Below are 18,136 nucleotides of genomic sequence, written 5' to 3' on the forward strand. Positions count from 1 at the left end.
CTCTCAGCCCCATCAATTGCATCACTCTCTCTTACCCTTTTAAGCTCTCTTTTTTTATTTTCATTTCATTACTATTTTAATTATGCAGATATAGTTTTGTTATTCAGAGGATAGAAAATAAAAAATAAAGAAATAGTGAATGAATTCCTCCAATTTATTGGGAGTATATATTTTTTCTATTGGAAAAATAAAAAATAAAGTAATTGATAGTTAAAAAATAGAGTTTGAATCTAGTAAACAAAAATTAATAATTAATCATTTCTTTTTAAATAGATAAATACTTAGTAATGATTATAATAGTATAAACTAAAATTAATTATTAGTATAAAATATATATTAAAAATTAATTAAACAATATATATATTTATACATAAATACGTAATAACTAATTTTAATAGCCAATTTTAATATATACATATATATAATATCTTTAATTCATTACTTAATAGTTTGTCCTTAAATAATGAATAAACCACGCCTAAAGAATTAGTCATTGTATTTATGTAATCAATTTAGGTTGATCTAATAGTCAATTTATTTAACTATTTAAATAAGTATTTAGAGTTTAAATCTCATCTTATACATACAGTAACTAACATCAAACTTTTAAATGAAATTCAGTTCTTTATCTGTTGAAAATACAATGTTACATATTAATAAGATATATAAAAAAGGGTAAAGTACTAAATTGGTCCCTATGTTTGGGCGTAATTCTGTTTTTGTCCTTAAGATTTAAAGTGTTCTATTTGAATCCAAAAAAGTTTCATTTAGTATCAATTTAGTCCCATAGTGAGGTCAAAAACGGAATGTCCTACATAACAACAGTACAAGAACAAAATCGATAATCTGGAGAACAAGTACAAACTCTAGAGGCACAAAATCAACCGTTGATGCATCAATATATTTATTTATCATTCTCTTTAGTTCTATAAAAAATATTTTATTTACATTATAAGAAAAATAATAAATAAATATATTAATGCATCCACGGTTGATTTTGTGCCTCTAGAGTTTGTACTTTTCTTCAGATTATCAATTTTGTTCTTGTACTGTTATTATGTAGGACATTTTGTTAATTATTTAACTTTGACCTCATTGTGGAACTAAATTGATGCTAAATGAAACTTTTTTGAATTCAAATAGAATACTTTAAACCTTAAGGACTAAAATAGAATTACGTCCAAACATAGAGGATCAATTTAATACTTTACCCTATAACAAAATAGCTAATAAATTATAATTTAAATGACATAATCTTTCCATCCTCACCTAAAATTTTCGTATCCAAGTCTCTCACTCCAAACTTTAGAAAAAAGTAACATTATTCCACGTAGGCAGAAGAGTTTCCTTATATAAATGATGTCATTGGCTTCACGATTTGTCACAGCACAAGAACACTACTCATCAAGAATCTGAAAAACACAGAGAGCTATAGTTTGATAATGCAGTACCAACAATCATCGTCATGGAGCTACTACATGAGCATGAGAAGTAACCGTCACCGTGTGGCGGAGGAGGAGATGACGATGGAGAGGGTGGGGAGGCTGGCGTCAGAGAGCGCGGTGGTGATCTTCACCATAAGCAGCTGCTGCATGTGCCATGCAATGAAAACTCTCTTCTGCGGCATGGGAGTCAACCCTATGGTCCACGACCTTGACCTTCTCCCCAACGGCAAACAAATCGAGCGTGCTTTGATGTCTCTTCTCGGAATCAGTGGCGGCGCCGTCGTCCCTGTTGTGTTCATTGGCGGCAAGCTTGTTGGGTCCATGGATCGGGTCTTGGCTTTTCACATCAATGGCACTCTTGTTCCTCTTCTCAAACAAGCTGGTGCCTTGTGGCTTTAATTATTAATAATTAATCATCTTTCATTAATTTAATTTCCTTATTATTATTATGCTTTGATTTTGTTTTGTAGTTTAATTTGCCTTAGCCTTGTATAAACATGCAAAAAAAATTAATGTATGCGAAACTTGGAAATCAAAATTAATGAGCTTTTATTTAACAATTACTGAAACTAACTCTTTCTTTATTTTATTTTCTATTCATACATTGCTTGCTATTTTAATTTCATGGATGCAAGAATGAAAGGTTTAATTATAGTTTGGTTTAATTTCAAGCAATTTGAATAAAGAATAATTTCTTTTGCATATACATAATTTATATATTTGGAACAGTTTTATTAAATGGACATATACGGATAAAATTGCACCAATATTTTTTTTTTTTTACCAAAGATATGAGACTCGAACCCGCAACCTCTTAATTGAGTATGGGGAGACTATGTCATTTGAGTTATTACTCATTGGCTAAAATTGCACCAATATTGAAAGTTAGTTTTGTTCATATCATATTGAAACTATATTTCTCTATGTATCCAAGAAAGGGAAAAAAAAACTGTAAATCTGTAATATATATAGATGTGTTATTTATGAATCCAATGGACTTGTATAAAACATAAATGATGAAATGCATTACCAAAAAAAAAAAAACTTGATGAATGTGTACTTAAAATCACTAGTTAGTTCATGATAAATTAAATGTTTCTTCAATTCTCATATTTTGTGATATAATATATATATGTGCAACCAACATTATTTAGAGAAACTCAGGGTCAGAGATTAGGTTTCATATATACTATAAGAACAAGCTTCGTTTACTCACTTTTTAATTTGAATATGGAAGTAAAAGTGGTGTTGGACTGGAGAATACAGGTGCTTTACAGCCATGTGGTATCAGTGAAACAGAATTCGGACCATGCGAGTTCTCCATCAATAAAGCGGACGGTCCAAATTGCGTTTGATATTCTATTTCATAAAAAAATTGACAACAACAAACAACTCGGAGGGTCCGTTTTCTAGCTTCCGAAATTCATATTTGTCCAACCACAAGTCATGCGATTTGTGTATTCTAAATTTTTTTCAACTTTTTAGTACTCCCATAATTTTAAAAAATACCAAAAATTATCATGTTAAAGTATATTATTCATTTTGCTTCCATATAAAAAATTTTTAGCCTCATTTACTCATATTTTGGAGAAAAAAGTTCAACAAATTAAAAATAAGTAGCAAAATAACTAATTCTGCATTGTAGAATCAGTAAGAATGACAAGAATTTTGATAATAGGCCCATGAATTAATAATAATAATAATAATAATTTGCATAAATAAAGTGTTATATATATGCTAAACAGTGGGTGGATGATGGTGATGATCATGATCGGTGATGGGTGCAGGTGCAATCTTGTTGTTACAAGTATCAATTTCTTGAATCATACCACAACCAGAAAATATGGCAATCACAACAAAAGTAAATGCAAAAACTATGATCAAAGCAAAGCTAAACCCTGCCCAAAGAATTTCTTGTTGCTGCTTATTATGATTCCTATTATTAATATAATTACTAGTACTAGTGCTAGCTTTGTTCTTTGTTGTAGCTACCAATTCCTTTATGAAATGGAACACTAGGATTAGACATAAACATGACAAGATCGTACTGAAGAAAAGTAACACTGCTAGAATTGCTGATTTTCCTCTGCTATTCAACATCACTACTCTTCTTTCTCTCTCTCTTTTTTTTTTTCTTTTTTTTTCCCCTCTAGAAGGAAAAGAATGGAGAAGAAATTATTGTTGTTCTTATCTTTGGCAGAAAATGATGAGAATACACACATATCTGTTTATATAAATATGTGTTTGTGTGTGTGTGTGACCTTGGGACTGCATTCATAATATATGTTTTATAATGTTGATTGGTGAAATTAAAATTAAATTAATGAAGATTTGTTCAATTAAAACTATAACATTACATCTTTATTATATATAACTTTTGGCTACCATTGAGGGGTAAGTATATTAGTATATTAGTATTTCATTTCACCAAAGGTTTGGATGAAAAGTTATGTATATATTATACTAGTACTAGTTTATGTATGTATATGTGGCTTGATATCCTATTAAAGAGTTGAGTATAATATTTATAATATTTGTATATAGAGTTGAAATGACACAGTTTAGGCCAGTTATATATGATACCAAATTGTATTCTCTTAATTTGAGTGACTACTAATTTTCTTTTTTTAAGTGCTCTATTTTTTAGGTTAGACAGGTGCTACATTTGTTTATACCAAATTTAACATGCATGACATGTTTTCTTTTAAGCCATCTAATAATAATTCTGTGAAAAATGCAAATAAAAATAAAACCAATTAGGATGTAACTTTATATTTGTCAAATAAAAAAATACTAAAATTTTAAAATTATTCTTTAGATATAATTTATATATTGTTATTTTTATTATGTCAAATTAAGATATTAATGTAATAATACTGACAAATTTTATGTTTATTTTTGTATTAATTATTTTTAGAATTTGAAATTTAATTTTTATTAAAATGTTAGTAAAGATATGTATTTTAAATTTTTATTTTATACTTTTATTGATTTGATCACAGATTCAATTTTAACATCTATATGACAGTATATATAAGAATCAGTCATTATATACTTTTATATTTATATATATTATTTATATATTTTTAATATATTTTTTTTATATTTTAGTATATATTTTATATGAATTATTTTAATAAAAGTAACTATATCCGAATCGATGATAATTACTGCAATGTTAAATATATTTTTCTATCTAAATTTTAATGTTGTCGCTCACTTAATTATTTTACAGTTTGAATTTGAGGCTTACTTCAAGTTAAATTATACCATGTTTAGACCGATGAATTTAGTCACTTATGCATTAGTTATTAGCTATTATGTATAAATAATTGGATAACTAATAATGATGAACTTATATACAATTCGTCATCAATAAAGTAGTGGATAATCAAGATATTAATTAAGAAGGAAAAATAAAAATGTTAATTAATTGTTGACTACAAAATAGTTTATTCTTAATCTTTTCATAGAATTCTATCTCTAAAGTGATATGAGTAAAGTTTTTTTTTTTAGGGTCACGTGTTCAAGTGGTTGGGCATGCTCCTTCTTACCCAAAAAAAAAATTTGTTCAAATAATGCACGAGGTAAGACAATAAAACTCCTCCAAGGCCAAAATAAGAATAATACACCCAAAAAAAAAAAAACTCATATATATCATGAACTATATATGATAATTTTGAAATATATCATAATTAAACTCTATACTATATAGATATATTTTTTAAAATTACATCATAAAAATAAGTAAACTTAGCAATAACGATATATAAATATATAATACATATGGCTTAGCTTATTCAGTCACAAATAGTCAAATACACAAACCATGTGTTGGAAACAAGAGACTAGACTGGAGAAATGATTTGTATATTATTGAGTGTATTCAGGTTGTTTATTCAAGTTGTCTGGAATGATACAATATGAAAGGATATTGGTGGAAACTCGGCTGCAGTCGACTTCATGTGAAGTTGATAGCTGAGAGTCGTTAAATGATTTGACTGATTTGACTAAATTTTCATCTAACGGCTCTCAACTATCAACTTCACGTGAAGTCGACTGCACCCGAGTTTCCACCAAGGATATTTATAGGTACTAAGAGAATCGTAATAATAAAGACGTAATCTTCTATAATAAATATTCAGATATACTAAATAACACTAATTGATGCTAATTATATTCTAACACCATGAATGAGTCTTAGCTTCATAATATTAAAGTTTGAGCAATTATATGCATTATGATGATGATGATATGAAGCATCAAAGATCAAACCATGGCTACAAGCTGATGTTGTTGTTGTTGTTGATGATGATGATGAGCAACAATAGTATCAGAAGAAGAAGTAGATGGTGCAATCTTGCCCCTATTATTGAACCTTTTGATGAAATGAGGAACACAAGTAACACAACAAGAGAATAGAGCAAAGAATAAGACTATGAATAGAGCAACACCATGTGCACCCCATGAAACTATTTGATGATGTTTTCTTAGCAAAAAAGGGAAGCATGCAAAAGTTAATATTGCACCAATTAAAATTATTAGTGCTGCTATGGCACCTTTCTCTCTTCCATCCATTTTTTTTTATATACTAATGAAGTCAAATTGAGAGAGGAAAAATCAAAGAGTTTATAAGCTTTTATGAAATCAATTCAATTTTCTTGAAATTTGTGTAATGTTAATTATTTTCAACTAATAAGGGGGCAAACTTAGTTATATCTCATCACCAAAGGCTATGGCGAGAAGTTACCTGTATAATATTGTTTTGTAGTAATGTGGCTGGACAATATGTTTAAGAGTTTATAATAAAACATATATATTATGATAAGTTTGAGCCAAAGATGAGAAGATTATTTTTTAATATATTTTATTTTTCTTATTTGGGTAAAAAATGTTTTTGGTCAACGTTTATATATAACTATAGTCTCATTGAGATAAGTGTATTTGTTTCAGTGTTTCATTCAATACAAGAATAACAATATATTTATATCTCTTTATCTTATTGTGTCATGAAAAAAAAAGAGTTAAAAAAATGATTTTTGTTAGTATACATAATTTTGATTTACATAATCTTCATGTAATTGCAATTCTTTTGTAGTGAAAAATTAACGCCAATTAAAATTTTGAGAAAAAAAAAAAAAAAAAGTCTTAGGCAAAAGCATATACCTCCTGGTTTGGTTTTGTTGTTTTTTGAACTATACTTTTGTCTCACGGAAATTGTTGTTTAGCATGAATCTTATCCATTTCAAGAGGCACAGAATAAACTTGGGAAACTTGAAACAACTCATTCTCTGTCAAGCTTGATTAAGAAGGTTATAATTACAAATGGAAGTAGAGATTAAGCTTCGGCTACAAGATTCAGCATCTCACCAGAAGCTTTCCAAGTTGCTCTCTCAATTTCACACCAAAACTTTAATACAAGAAAACATCTTCTTTGATGGAACAAACTCAGAGCTCACCTCCAACCTTGCGGTTCTCCGAGTCCGGTTCTACGACATGGATCAAAATTGTGTTCTTTCCCTCAAAGCCAAGCCTATGATCTCAGGTAGTGGTGATGAGAAAACACTAATTACTACTCCTCTTTCTATTATAGTTTCAGATATTGAAGACTTATTCATGCAGTTAACTCTTGTGTGTACTAACAATAATTCCTACTAGGTGGGGTGAGCCGCATGGAGGAGCATGAGGAGCCATTTGACCCTGTGCTCGGTCGAGCATGCATTGCCGAGCCATGGAGGCTCTTATCAGTCGACAATTCGAAGGTACTGAGGAGGGTGAGAGATGAATATGGTTTTGGTGCAAGTGGGGTTGTGTGCTTGGGAGGGTTTAGGAACTTGAGGGCTGTGCATGAGTGGAGAGGGTTGAAGCTGGAGCTGGATGAGACCAACTATGACTTTGGTACAAACTATGAGTTGGAATGTGAGAGTGCTGACCCTGAAAAGCACAAGGAATTGCTTGAGGACTTCCTCAAAGAGAATGGAGTGCAATATTCATATTCTAATGTTTCTAAGTTTGCCATTTTTCAGTCCAGGAAGTTGCCTCAATGAGGTAGTAATTAGTATGTTGAATGCATGATATGATTAGGGTGTTTTTAAAACACAACATTGTTCTGTGAATCATATATGCAGCACACTGAACAATTCACTACTACATTGATTTATAAAGCACACATTCTTAAATATATGCCGTGCATGTATTAAACATAAGAATCTGAATAATCAGGAAATATCTCACAAATAGTTCAAGAGCATTAGGCTTTCTCTTGGGCCTATTTACTATGTTTTGTATCATCACTAAGTCATGGACAGTACATCAATATTGCTAAAATGTTGGGTCAAACTTAAGTCGGTAGTTATAAGCTAATCATAATTAAGGATACATCAGAGAAATCAGCTTCTGCAAGAAAACAGTTGGAACAGACTAACAATTCTGCTTCTCAGATGTTCCTAAAGGTCTAACACCACCTCAGAAATCCTCCCAAACATAGCTTCAAACCACATGTCACAAAAATTATGAACCACAACTCAACGGCCGCGACCACGACCACGTCCACGCCCGCGTCCCCGTCCTCTCCCCAAAGGCTTCCCTGCAAATGCAATAAAAACTTTTTAAGTCCATAACTCACTACGACAGGGATACCATTAGAACAACCGAAAGAGCATGAATGAAGAACTCTGGAGAAAAGCTATATAGAGTACCGGCAGTTGGCTTCTTGGGTTTGACCCTAGGTGTCTCCTCAACAAGCAAAGTCTCGAGATTCAAGCTGTCGGGAAGAATATAGTAACGGATGTTGTTACCCCTCACACTGAGATGATCCAGAGTCACCGGATTTTTCCCTTTCAGAGTCATTTTAACTGTTTTCAAATGTGTGTTCATACTAATATCAACACCTGTGGCAAAATGTCCCACCATTAACATGATTTTCCAGACACTGGAAAGTAGATTCGACACCGGCCAATAGGCAATAATAAGCATTACTAATCATTAATAATAAGCTTAATTTTAGCATAAATTAGAGAACTTATATTCTAAAAAAGCTTAGAGATTTTCCAATAATCAACCAAGTTTCAAGAAATCAAATATCTTCCTACTACTCCAAATCTAATACTTTAATTGCAAGCAAGGTCAGCATACTAAGAGTTCAAGAGTTCAAATTTACTATTCAAATTTACCTAAGCTACACGAATTCAAATGAACTCTCGAGTTTGATAACCTTTTAATGAAAGCATTATAATAAGAATTTGGCAATCACTGAATTAGGTTAAGATAACAATTTTTTTCAGTAACAAAAATATGAAGAAGGAAAAAAAACCAACCTGTAATGGTGCCATGAACAATGGTACCATTCTTGAGCTCAATTGACACAGTTTCATTGTTTAACTTCATTAAAAACCTGCTCAAATAACATCATATTAAGTTCTAAAACCCTAAAATTCAAAATTCAAAATTTAAAAAAGAAAAAGAGAGAGAGAGAGAGAGAGAGAGAGAGACCTGACGAGCTTCATGATGAAGGTGAGATAGGGAGTGGTGAGGGGCGGCGGCCGGAGAACGGTGGTTGCAGGCAGTGGCGCGGCGTTTTCCTTTCAGCTAATCAGCTTTTGGGAGGCGACCAGAGAGATTAGGGCAAACTGCGAAAAATTGAAATCTTCAGAAGCGGCTTCTTTTCGATTTGGGTTTTGGATTTAGGGATACAATTGTCTTTTTAATTTCATTCAGGGTATTCTCGTCTGAATCTTAATACATTATCTTCACAATACGCTTTTTTTTTTTTTGTACAATACATAACTGGATCCGAAATTCATACAAGACTATGTTCCAAGCCCAATTTTTTATTTTGGAGGGCTGGCAATTTTTTAAAACAGCATGTATAATTGTCCCCAAAAAATAGCATGCTCCAAGAGTCCAAGTATGCAAGACTATTAGGGTCGGGCATCAACGGGGTCAGGTTATGGGACGAATTGGGTTCTAGTTGTTTGGCAGGGCCAGATCTCTGGCCCATGGCCATGTCCAAAAAAAAAAAAATACCAACCGCAACTAAAGCTTTGGTTGAGTAGGTCAATCAGTCTTAACTCATATGGCATATCTCTCCCTCCCTACTTCAAAGGTTTAGGATTCAAACTCTAGAGATTGCAATTGAAAAAAAAATGTGATAAAAAGTATGAGAAGTGTGTGGGTGTGTTGTGTACCTATGATTGAGAGTTGTCCAATTTATTGGGATACCTAGAATTGGGAGTTGTCCAATCTACTGATTACAAAAAAAATTTGAATTTTGACCGTAGCCTAATAATAGACATAACCATTAAATATGTAGTGTGTAATGTCTATAATTAAAAATTGTCCAATTTATTCGACCAAAAAAATAATTAACTTAGATTAATCACTAATTAACTTACTTATCCATTTAAATAAGTGCGAGACTCTGAATATATATGAATTAAAATCTAAACAAAAGTCTTATAAAATTTTAGACTTCTCTACTATAATAAATAACTTTTGTGGTGGCAATGGGCTGTTGCTTTATGTTCTTATTTATTAATTTATATAATCTCTCGCTTATATCTAATTAAATTATTTTATCAATTAATATTAAGTCTATTTTCCTAAAAAAGAAAAAAAGATGAAAAATAGTGACACGAAACTAAATTGAAGTGAGGAGAAAATAAAAACTCAAATATAAATGGACGGCAACCAACATGTTGAAGGATTTTCCGAAAATAATAGTCAAATATGAAGGCTTTTTAATTTCTTAGGGTGGCACAAAAATTATTTAAGGAATTATTAAGATGATAGTGATTATTGAGCATAGATTTGTCCTATTATTATTCCATATTCCATGAAGATGTTGCAATCTTAAGATAGCATAGAAAAATCAACTTAATGAGTTAATTGCTTCATACTTCGGTCGGTGTTTGATGCTGACTATAAAATTAAACAAATATATGTGTACGTTTCTTACCAAGAAATAGGGAGGAACTATGAAGGAAATGAACATCACAATAAAAACAAAAATCCAGGCTACATATTTTTATAAAACACTCAATAAAAAAAATTAATATTTTAATTATCCAACATAATATAATGGCCTCGCATGCACCATTTCTTAAAAGGTCCCACATAGTACTAATTATTCTTAGAATGTTAATAATTAAGATCCATAATGAGAGGGATAAATTGAATTCAAACTTCATTTACACAGAACACAATCAAATTGGTCATTATAAAGTTAAAGAATTATTGGAAGGAGTGGAATTATTGAAAAATGTCCATCTTATTGCTAATAGAACTAGCTATTTTACAATAGGAAATGTTTGGTAACCAAAGAAAATCAGCCAAAAACAGTCATAACTTGCCATATTTAGCATTCATTAATTGTTGCGATAATTAATTAATGTTAAATAAGACAAATTCTGGCTTTACAATAATAGTTATTCATCCTCTCTCTTAACTCGACAAGTCAAAAATTAATCTGTCGTAGATCTAAATTTTATTTAAGGATCTATTGCTAATCAATATCTCCAATATTTACTTAAGCGAATGAAAATGAACTGATAACTCTACTAATCCAAATTGATTAAATTCAAAATCATGTAATTAACATAATTAAGGATCGGAAGTATAGTAGTAAAGTGTTCTTCTCTACCTGTTCCTTTTAAATAGAACATCCATTCAAGTGAAAATGTCATGGACTCATGGGTCATTTATAGCTACTATATTTTTGTCTATGTTATCTAATCAATCTTGCTTTTCTTTAAGTAGATTATATGTAATTATATACGAGGGACATTGAATCTTACATATGTATAACATTGATTTAGACGCATATGATCCATTTTTTTTTTCTTTCTAAAAAATTTTGGCCTTAATCAACATGGATATATGCCTAGAACTTCTTTGAATTCCAATTTGGATTTGAATGGAGTGATTGGGGTCATTAGTATTCATAAGGAACTATATAATATTGTTGCATATATTATACAATTCGGAGTAGTTTTATAAACCAAGTAAAGACAAATACATGGGGAAACAAAATGTCTATGAATTTTTAATATTATCTGAATCATAGTGTAATGTTATAAAAGAAGGAAAGGTCACCACTACTTCTCATAACCCATATAATCTTTGGGTAATGCTGGTTAGACAAAAAAAAATAGCAATTAATTAATTGTCATAATAATTAATAAATATTAAATAAGGTAAATTATGACTGTTTTTAGCTGATTTTCTTTAAATATCAAATAATTTTGATAATCTTTTTCTTATTGGACAATTATATCTACTAATAATTGACATCTGAGCTTTATATTCCTAATTTTTTTTAAGTATCTTAATTTGTATTAGTTATTTTACAAATTAATTTAAATTAATCGAGTGATAAATTTATTCCTTCATTTAAATAAATATTAGATTTTTAAATTTTATTTTGTGTATATATCAATCTATTAACTATCAAGTATCAACAAATTTTAATTGAGGGCAAAAAACTAGAATAAACCAAGGGAAGTTGCAAATTACCTAAATGAGCCAAAGTGAAATTCGTTTCTGCAATGAGCCAAACCCTATATTTATATAATTCGAACCAGTGTGGTTCGAACTCTATTCATGAGTAATTCGAACCAGGGTGGTTCGAATTACTAAGAGAGAAATTCATTCAAGTAAATCGAACCAGGGTGGTTCGAATTACTTGGGAGGAAAACGTAGCACATAATTCGAACCAAGCTGGTTCGAATTATATGGGGAGACGCTGCATCAAGTAATTCGAACCAGGCTGGTTCGAATTACACAAACTGAATTCGAACCAGTCCGGTTCGATTTAGTGGTAGACAGTGCAGTATATATATGGTTCTAAACGTGAGTTGCTCTCATAGAGGGTGTAATATGGCTAGTGAGGAGAGTTTTGTGGTTTTGGTTCACCATAGAGGATCCATTAAGAGGAAAACTCGCTCCGGTGTGAAGTTTACAGATAAGAATCCTCTCTGTATTGTCGTGAAACCAACGACGAGCTATGATGATCTTGTTAGATCTGTGCTGATGAAACTTGGTCTGGAAAGTGCGAAGCGAGTGAAGAAGTTTTTCTATCGCATTCCAATCACTGTCTTGCAGGATACGGTGAAGTATGATTGCTTCACGATTGGTAGTGATGAGGACCTGCAAGTCATGTTTCTATGTCGGAGGCAGTTTCCCGAGGTGAGGACACCAGAGTTGTTGGCAAAGTTGGTTGATGTGGTATCCAGCTCAGGGGGTTCGAACCGGAATGCCACCACTGAAGCAGCGGCAGCCGGTTCGAGTTCCAGGCCTGCCATTGCTTCTTCGTCCGTCCCTGTGTACGAGCCAGCGGTCGAACCAGTCGCCTCCCCGTCTTTTGCTGTTGATCTGAATGATGGAGTAGGCGACGTGGTAGGATCAGTTGATATTCTGCCGAACGCTTTACAGGGAGTTCCACCGGTTGGCGTCGGAGACGGAGTGTTGGGTGATGTAGAGGAGGACGACGTCGAGCCGGATATGATTGAGGATGACAGCGGCGACGAGGTTGGAGCGACTGAGCCTGCATTGGTAGTCGGTGGTTCTAGTTCTGGCACACAGCAGTATCCACCACATTTTTCCTCTTTGGACCTAGATGCCATGAGGCAAGAGGGTGTTTCAGGGCACTCTGTTGGATTCGGAGCTAGAGATGCTGAAGGGACTGCTGGTTTGACAGAGTTCCAGGTTGGTCAGCAATTTCAGGATAAAGACGAGGCCCTGTTAAGTGTGAAGACTTACAGCATCCGGCGAGGGGTACAGTACAAGGTTGTGGAGTCTGATCATCGCCGTTATGTGGGCAAGTGTTCTGAGTTTGGGAATGGGTGCACATGGTTGATTCGACTGAGTCTGCGGAAGCGCAAGGGCATTTGGGAGGTCAAGCGGTACAATGGACCTCACACTTGTCTTGCGACCTCCATCTCGAGTGACCACAGGAGCTTGGATTATCATGTGATTTCCGCGTTCGTTATGCCAATGGTTAGGGCTGATGCATCCGTCAGCATCAAGGTGCTTCTAAATGCCACGGCAGCACACTTCGGGTTTAGGCCGACTTACAGGAGGGTCTGGATGGCGAAGCAGAAGGCAATTGCCCTCGTATACGGTGACTGGGATGAGTCATACAACGAGCTCCCCAGGTGGGTTTTGGGAGTCCAGTTGACGATGCCCGGTACTGTTGCAATCCTACGGACGAGCCCCGTTCGAGTTAGTGGACAAGTAGACGAGTCTCAAGCTTTTTTCCACATACTTTTCTGGACGTTTCCACCGCTCATCCAGGCATTTCGCCATTGCAAGCCCTTAGTTAGCATTGACGGGACCCATCTGTATGGGAAGTACGGGGGTACTTTGCTCATCGCGATTGCACAGGACGGGAACTCCAACATTCTACCCGTTGCATTCGCACTAGTAGAAGGTGAGAATGCAGAGTCTTGGTCATTCTTTCTCTCCCACCTTAGACAGCACGTGACACCGCAGCCCGGTCTTCTGGTTATATCGGACAGGCATAACGGCATAAAGGCTGCGCTTGAGGCTCCGGACGGAGGTTGGTTACCTCCATCTGCATACCGTGCATTCTGCATTCGACACGTAGCGGCTAATTTTGCCCTTACCTTCAAGGGCAAGGATGCACGTAGGCTTCTAGTGAATGCCGCATATGCCAAGACCGAGGTTGAGTTTGATTACTGGTTTGATATTCTTCGGTCTGAAGACCCGGCGATGTGTGAGTGGGCGAACCAGATTGATTATTCCTTATGGACTCAGCATCGTGATGAGGGACGGAGATTCGGTCACATGACGACGAATATCTCGGAGTGTGTGAACTCAATCCTAAAGGGTGTCAGAAACCTCCCTGTATGCTCTTTGGTGAAGGCAACATATGGAAGGCTTGCGGAACTCTTTGTTCGCAAGGGTAGAGAGGCTGAGGCCCAGATGGGAACCGGACAGCAATTCAGTCAGTACTTGGTGAAGTGTATAGAGGCCAACTTGAAGAATTCGCGGTGATTCACGGTGACTTTGTATGACCGGCATAACTCCGAGTTCACCGTAGCCGAGACCACTCCGACGGGCTCTTTCTCATTGGGTACCTACAGAGTATCGCTTGCGTCCCGGACCTGTGACTGCGGGTACTTCCAGGCACTTCATTTCCCGTGCCAGCACGCACTTGCATGCTGCGCCTACTCACGGGTTACCTGGTCCTCTTATGTTCACAGCATGTATCAGATTAGTTCAGTGTTCCGTGTGTACCAGATGGGATTCACACCGCCGATAACGGAGGGATTCTGGCCACCTTACGACGGGCCAACCGTGATCCCGGACCCCGCCAAGAGGCGTGCAAGAGAGGGTCGTCCGAGATCCACTAGGATACGGACGAATATGGACGAGGCAGATCCGAATCGGCCAAAGAGGTGTGGCCTTTGTCGCCAACCCGGACACACCCGCAGGAGTTGCCCACAGCTTGGAGGACCGTCTCACACGGGGGGCCAGTAGTAGCGATCTTGTTATTGTTAGTGTTTATTGATTTTATTTTTCCTGTTACGTGTTATGTAAGATGACTTATGTAATCTGTTTATCTTTTTACCTTCTAGTAATGAAAAAGTTGCATTTGAATTTGAATATAGCTAGAAATCCCATGACTGCAAAAGTTGATAACTAAAGTGTTATATGATTCAATGATAATACATAGTCACTAATCCACTAGGTAAATACCAGATTTTTAAGTACAATAAGATGAGGAAACAACAAGGAAAAATAGCTCTAAAGTAACAACAGTAATCCACATCGGTCTGGTACATGAGTGAACCCTAACATCCAAAATACATGAAATGTAAATCATCTAAACAAGTGGGAGCCTGTCCCACAACGACGGGGAACCCGTGGCCTCTGACCTCTGCGGATAAACGGCTCCTCATCCTCTATCTCATCTGCGTCCTCATGCGGGGCAGGCTGTGCGGGTGGCGTAAAATGGACAGGTGCGGCAGACGGCCCGGCGACAGACTATGATGCAGCGGTGTAAGCGGAATGTGGGGTACCTCCCAAACCAAAATGGTCACCAACAGGTGTCGTAGCAGGCTCGTTCAGATCAACATCTAAGGGTGCCTGCGTGCCAGGGGTCTGAGGACGCCTCCTGCCCGGCTCGTCCTCCTGCATGATAGCCGAAATCTCTGCTAGAAACCGTGGACTGCCGAAGTCCGCATCAAGCGTATCTGCCCCAAGGAAGTCCTGCCACTGTGATCCGGGAATAACCCATGGAGTACCGTCCTGCTGAGGCTGGTCGTCGGTGGGTACTCCAACAAAGTAATGTCCAAAAGGACCGGACCCAAGTCCAGCGTCACTAGGCTCAGCCCCGTCACCCATCCCTGAGCCATACCACTCACCTCCGTGCACCCCATCCTGGGTACTACCACCAGCAACTGAAGCCGCCCCTGCACCATCTCCGCCCTCGGGCCCATGCTGATCATCGTCATCGTCCTCAGGGTCAGGTGCAGCGGCATGAACCGCAGCACGCCCTCTACCTCTGCCAGGATGATGTCGTCGTCGACCCCCAGCGGGGCCGGCCTCGTCGCCAGCCTCCATAGCACGCTCAAGCCACCCCCAGTCACGCTGGCTACGACGTTTTCCCACGCGAGCTCTCCTATCAACCCGCCTCCTGTCCGGCACGTCGTCAGGCCGATCCATCTCAGGTACTCGCCTAGCTCCCCGCTGTGAGGCCTCAACAGGAATAGTGACAGCTCTCGGATCGCCCAACTGCGGATCCGGAGACAAAAACCTCTTCCCGTGCTGACTCCACCAATCCAAGAACTGATGCGACGGACCAGGGTCAGCAACAACATCGAATCTCAGCACGCTCTCCGTACGGTCGTCCCAATACTAATGCCACTTCTGCAAATGGGACGGGAACCATCGATCGCCGCCTCTGCCGTCCTTCGACATCAGAAAGTCGATGTTCAGGGCGGCCTGTGGACGGGGCTGCACCCCTCCAAACTGCGGAAGAACCCTGTCTACCTGATGCCACTCTATGACGGCAAAGTAGATAAGCGATGTAACAGACCGCCACAGCACCATATGCCGAGGCTCCAAAACCTCGGGATGCACGACCTGAAGTACGTCGGGGCTACTGTATGGCATCCAGATAAACTGCACCCAGAACGATACAATGTCAGGGCAACTCGTGATCCCAACTCGTAAATCGTGGTTAAATGAAAAAACTTATTAAGTAACATACTGACCTCTCTATCCTGCAACCGGTCTATCCAGAGCCTCCACGTCTGAACTCTAGGACCCTTCTCGCTACTGGAAGGGATGTAACCTGACCACCTGCAACATGCACATGTGTTACCGCTACTTATATGTGTGCTTAGGGTATCCAATACATTATGAATGAACACGCGGTTATGTGTAGTAAATTGAAATAGACAAAGATTAGTAAAGTACCTCGAGGCCAATGGCCAGCTGAACGTCTTAAATCCTGCAGGCCTAAACCGAGGAAATCGCCAGAAAATCCATGACTGAAGTAGCTGAAGTGGGCCCGCTAGCTTGATAACATTTCTGTTCGCCACACGGCACATGCACCGGTACAACCATGCCAGTGCTGCAGAACCCCAGCTGTAGGTCCCCATCTCCTCCAGCCTAGCTACAAACGGAAGCCATCTGATGTGAACGCGGTTGCCCAACTTATCCGCAAAAAGCTGCGTGCCCAACAACATCATGATGTACGCACGGGCATAACGACGCACAGTATCCTCATCAGCTCCCTCCGGGCACTCACCAAACGTTTCCTGAAACCAGCTGCAGTTGACCGCGTACTTCTGAACCTGGCTAGGAGGAGGTACCACTCCAAGCGACTCCTCGAACCAAACCCAGGCTGGACGGCCACCCTCGATGTATATATGGAACTCTGATAGGCAGCTGCTGACGTAACGCCCGTCCACTGGCAAACCCAGCTGGTATGCCACGTCCTGCAGTGTGATCATGCACTCTCCGAACGGCATATGAAACGTGTGCATCTCCGGACGCCATCGCTTAACAAACGCACTGACAAGGGCCTCGTCCAACCGGAACCATCTATCGTTCAGCCTTGCAAGATGGTAAAGACTAGCCATCTGCAGGTACGGAACGTATCTGTCATCCAGGACCATGCCCTGCTGCCGTCGCATGCTCCTGATGCATCGCTGAGGTTGAAGAAGAAATGAATCGCATTATTAGAACCAGCTTAATTAACGGTGACAAACATAATCAACACGATAATTGATAAACCAAAAAATCTTACTATGTATAGCCGCTTAAAAATCCAAGAACGAGAACCATTTGCATAAGAAACTTAAATTAGAAACCACCATAGGCTACTGACATGAAAGATCTAACATTATAAAACCACAACTAAACCGCTTACATAAACCACTAACATAAACCACTAACGTAAACCGTTAACGTAAACCGCTTACATAAACCACATACATAAACCACTAAGATAAACCACTAACATAAACCACTAAGATAAACCACTAAGATAAACCACCAACATAAACCACTAACAAAAACCACTAACATAAACCATTAATAGAAATCACTAACATAAACCACTAAAATAAACCACCAACTAAACCAACATCTAACCCGCATGCCAAACCACTAACTCACATGTACCGGTAAAACAAAGTTATTTCCGTACTAACCTCTTC

General features: G+C 37.0%; 4 protein-coding genes across 4 annotated transcripts; 2 read left to right on the forward strand and 2 right to left on the reverse strand.

Moving 5' to 3' along the window:
- The first annotated feature begins 1,442 nt into the window (after window positions 1–1,442).
- LOC112740720 (putative glutaredoxin-C14) lies at window positions 1,443–1,844 on the forward strand. Its single transcript, XM_072234623.1, has one exon. The coding sequence runs from the start codon at window positions 1,443–1,445 to the stop codon at window positions 1,842–1,844; it is 402 nt and encodes a 133-aa protein (XP_072090724.1).
- A 4,541-nt stretch (window positions 1,845–6,385) lies between these two features.
- LOC112744838 (triphosphate tunnel metalloenzyme 3-like) lies at window positions 6,386–7,626 on the forward strand. The gene is made up of 2 exons (XM_072234086.1): window positions 6,386–6,990; window positions 7,104–7,626. Exons 1-2 carry the CDS (start codon window positions 6,771–6,773, stop codon window positions 7,490–7,492), a joined length of 609 nt encoding a protein of 202 aa, XP_072090187.1. The 5' UTR covers window positions 6,386–6,770; the 3' UTR covers window positions 7,493–7,626.
- On the reverse strand, window positions 7,598–9,189 carry LOC112744839 (small nuclear ribonucleoprotein SmD1a). Its single transcript, XM_072234087.1, has 4 exons — window positions 8,937–9,189; window positions 8,762–8,838; window positions 8,144–8,335; window positions 7,598–8,031 (listed from the first exon to the last, which is right to left on the reverse strand). Exons 1-4 carry the CDS (start codon window positions 8,948–8,950, stop codon window positions 7,970–7,972), a joined length of 345 nt encoding a protein of 114 aa, XP_072090188.1. The 5' UTR covers window positions 8,951–9,189; the 3' UTR covers window positions 7,598–7,969.
- A 7,136-nt stretch (window positions 9,190–16,325) lies between these two features.
- Window positions 16,326–17,611, reverse strand: LOC112743445 (serine/threonine-protein phosphatase 7 long form homolog). Its single transcript, XM_072234624.1, has 3 exons — window positions 16,890–17,611; window positions 16,685–16,772; window positions 16,326–16,592 (listed from the first exon to the last, which is right to left on the reverse strand). Exons 1-3 carry the CDS (start codon window positions 17,609–17,611, stop codon window positions 16,326–16,328), a joined length of 1,077 nt encoding a protein of 358 aa, XP_072090725.1.
- Window positions 17,612–18,136: the final 525 nt, after the last annotated feature.

The sequence above is a fragment of the Arachis hypogaea genome, chromosome 4 (assembly GCF_003086295.3).
Source record: "Arachis hypogaea cultivar Tifrunner chromosome 4, arahy.Tifrunner.gnm2.J5K5, whole genome shotgun sequence".
Lineage (NCBI taxonomy): Eukaryota > Viridiplantae > Streptophyta > Magnoliopsida > Fabales > Fabaceae > Arachis > Arachis hypogaea.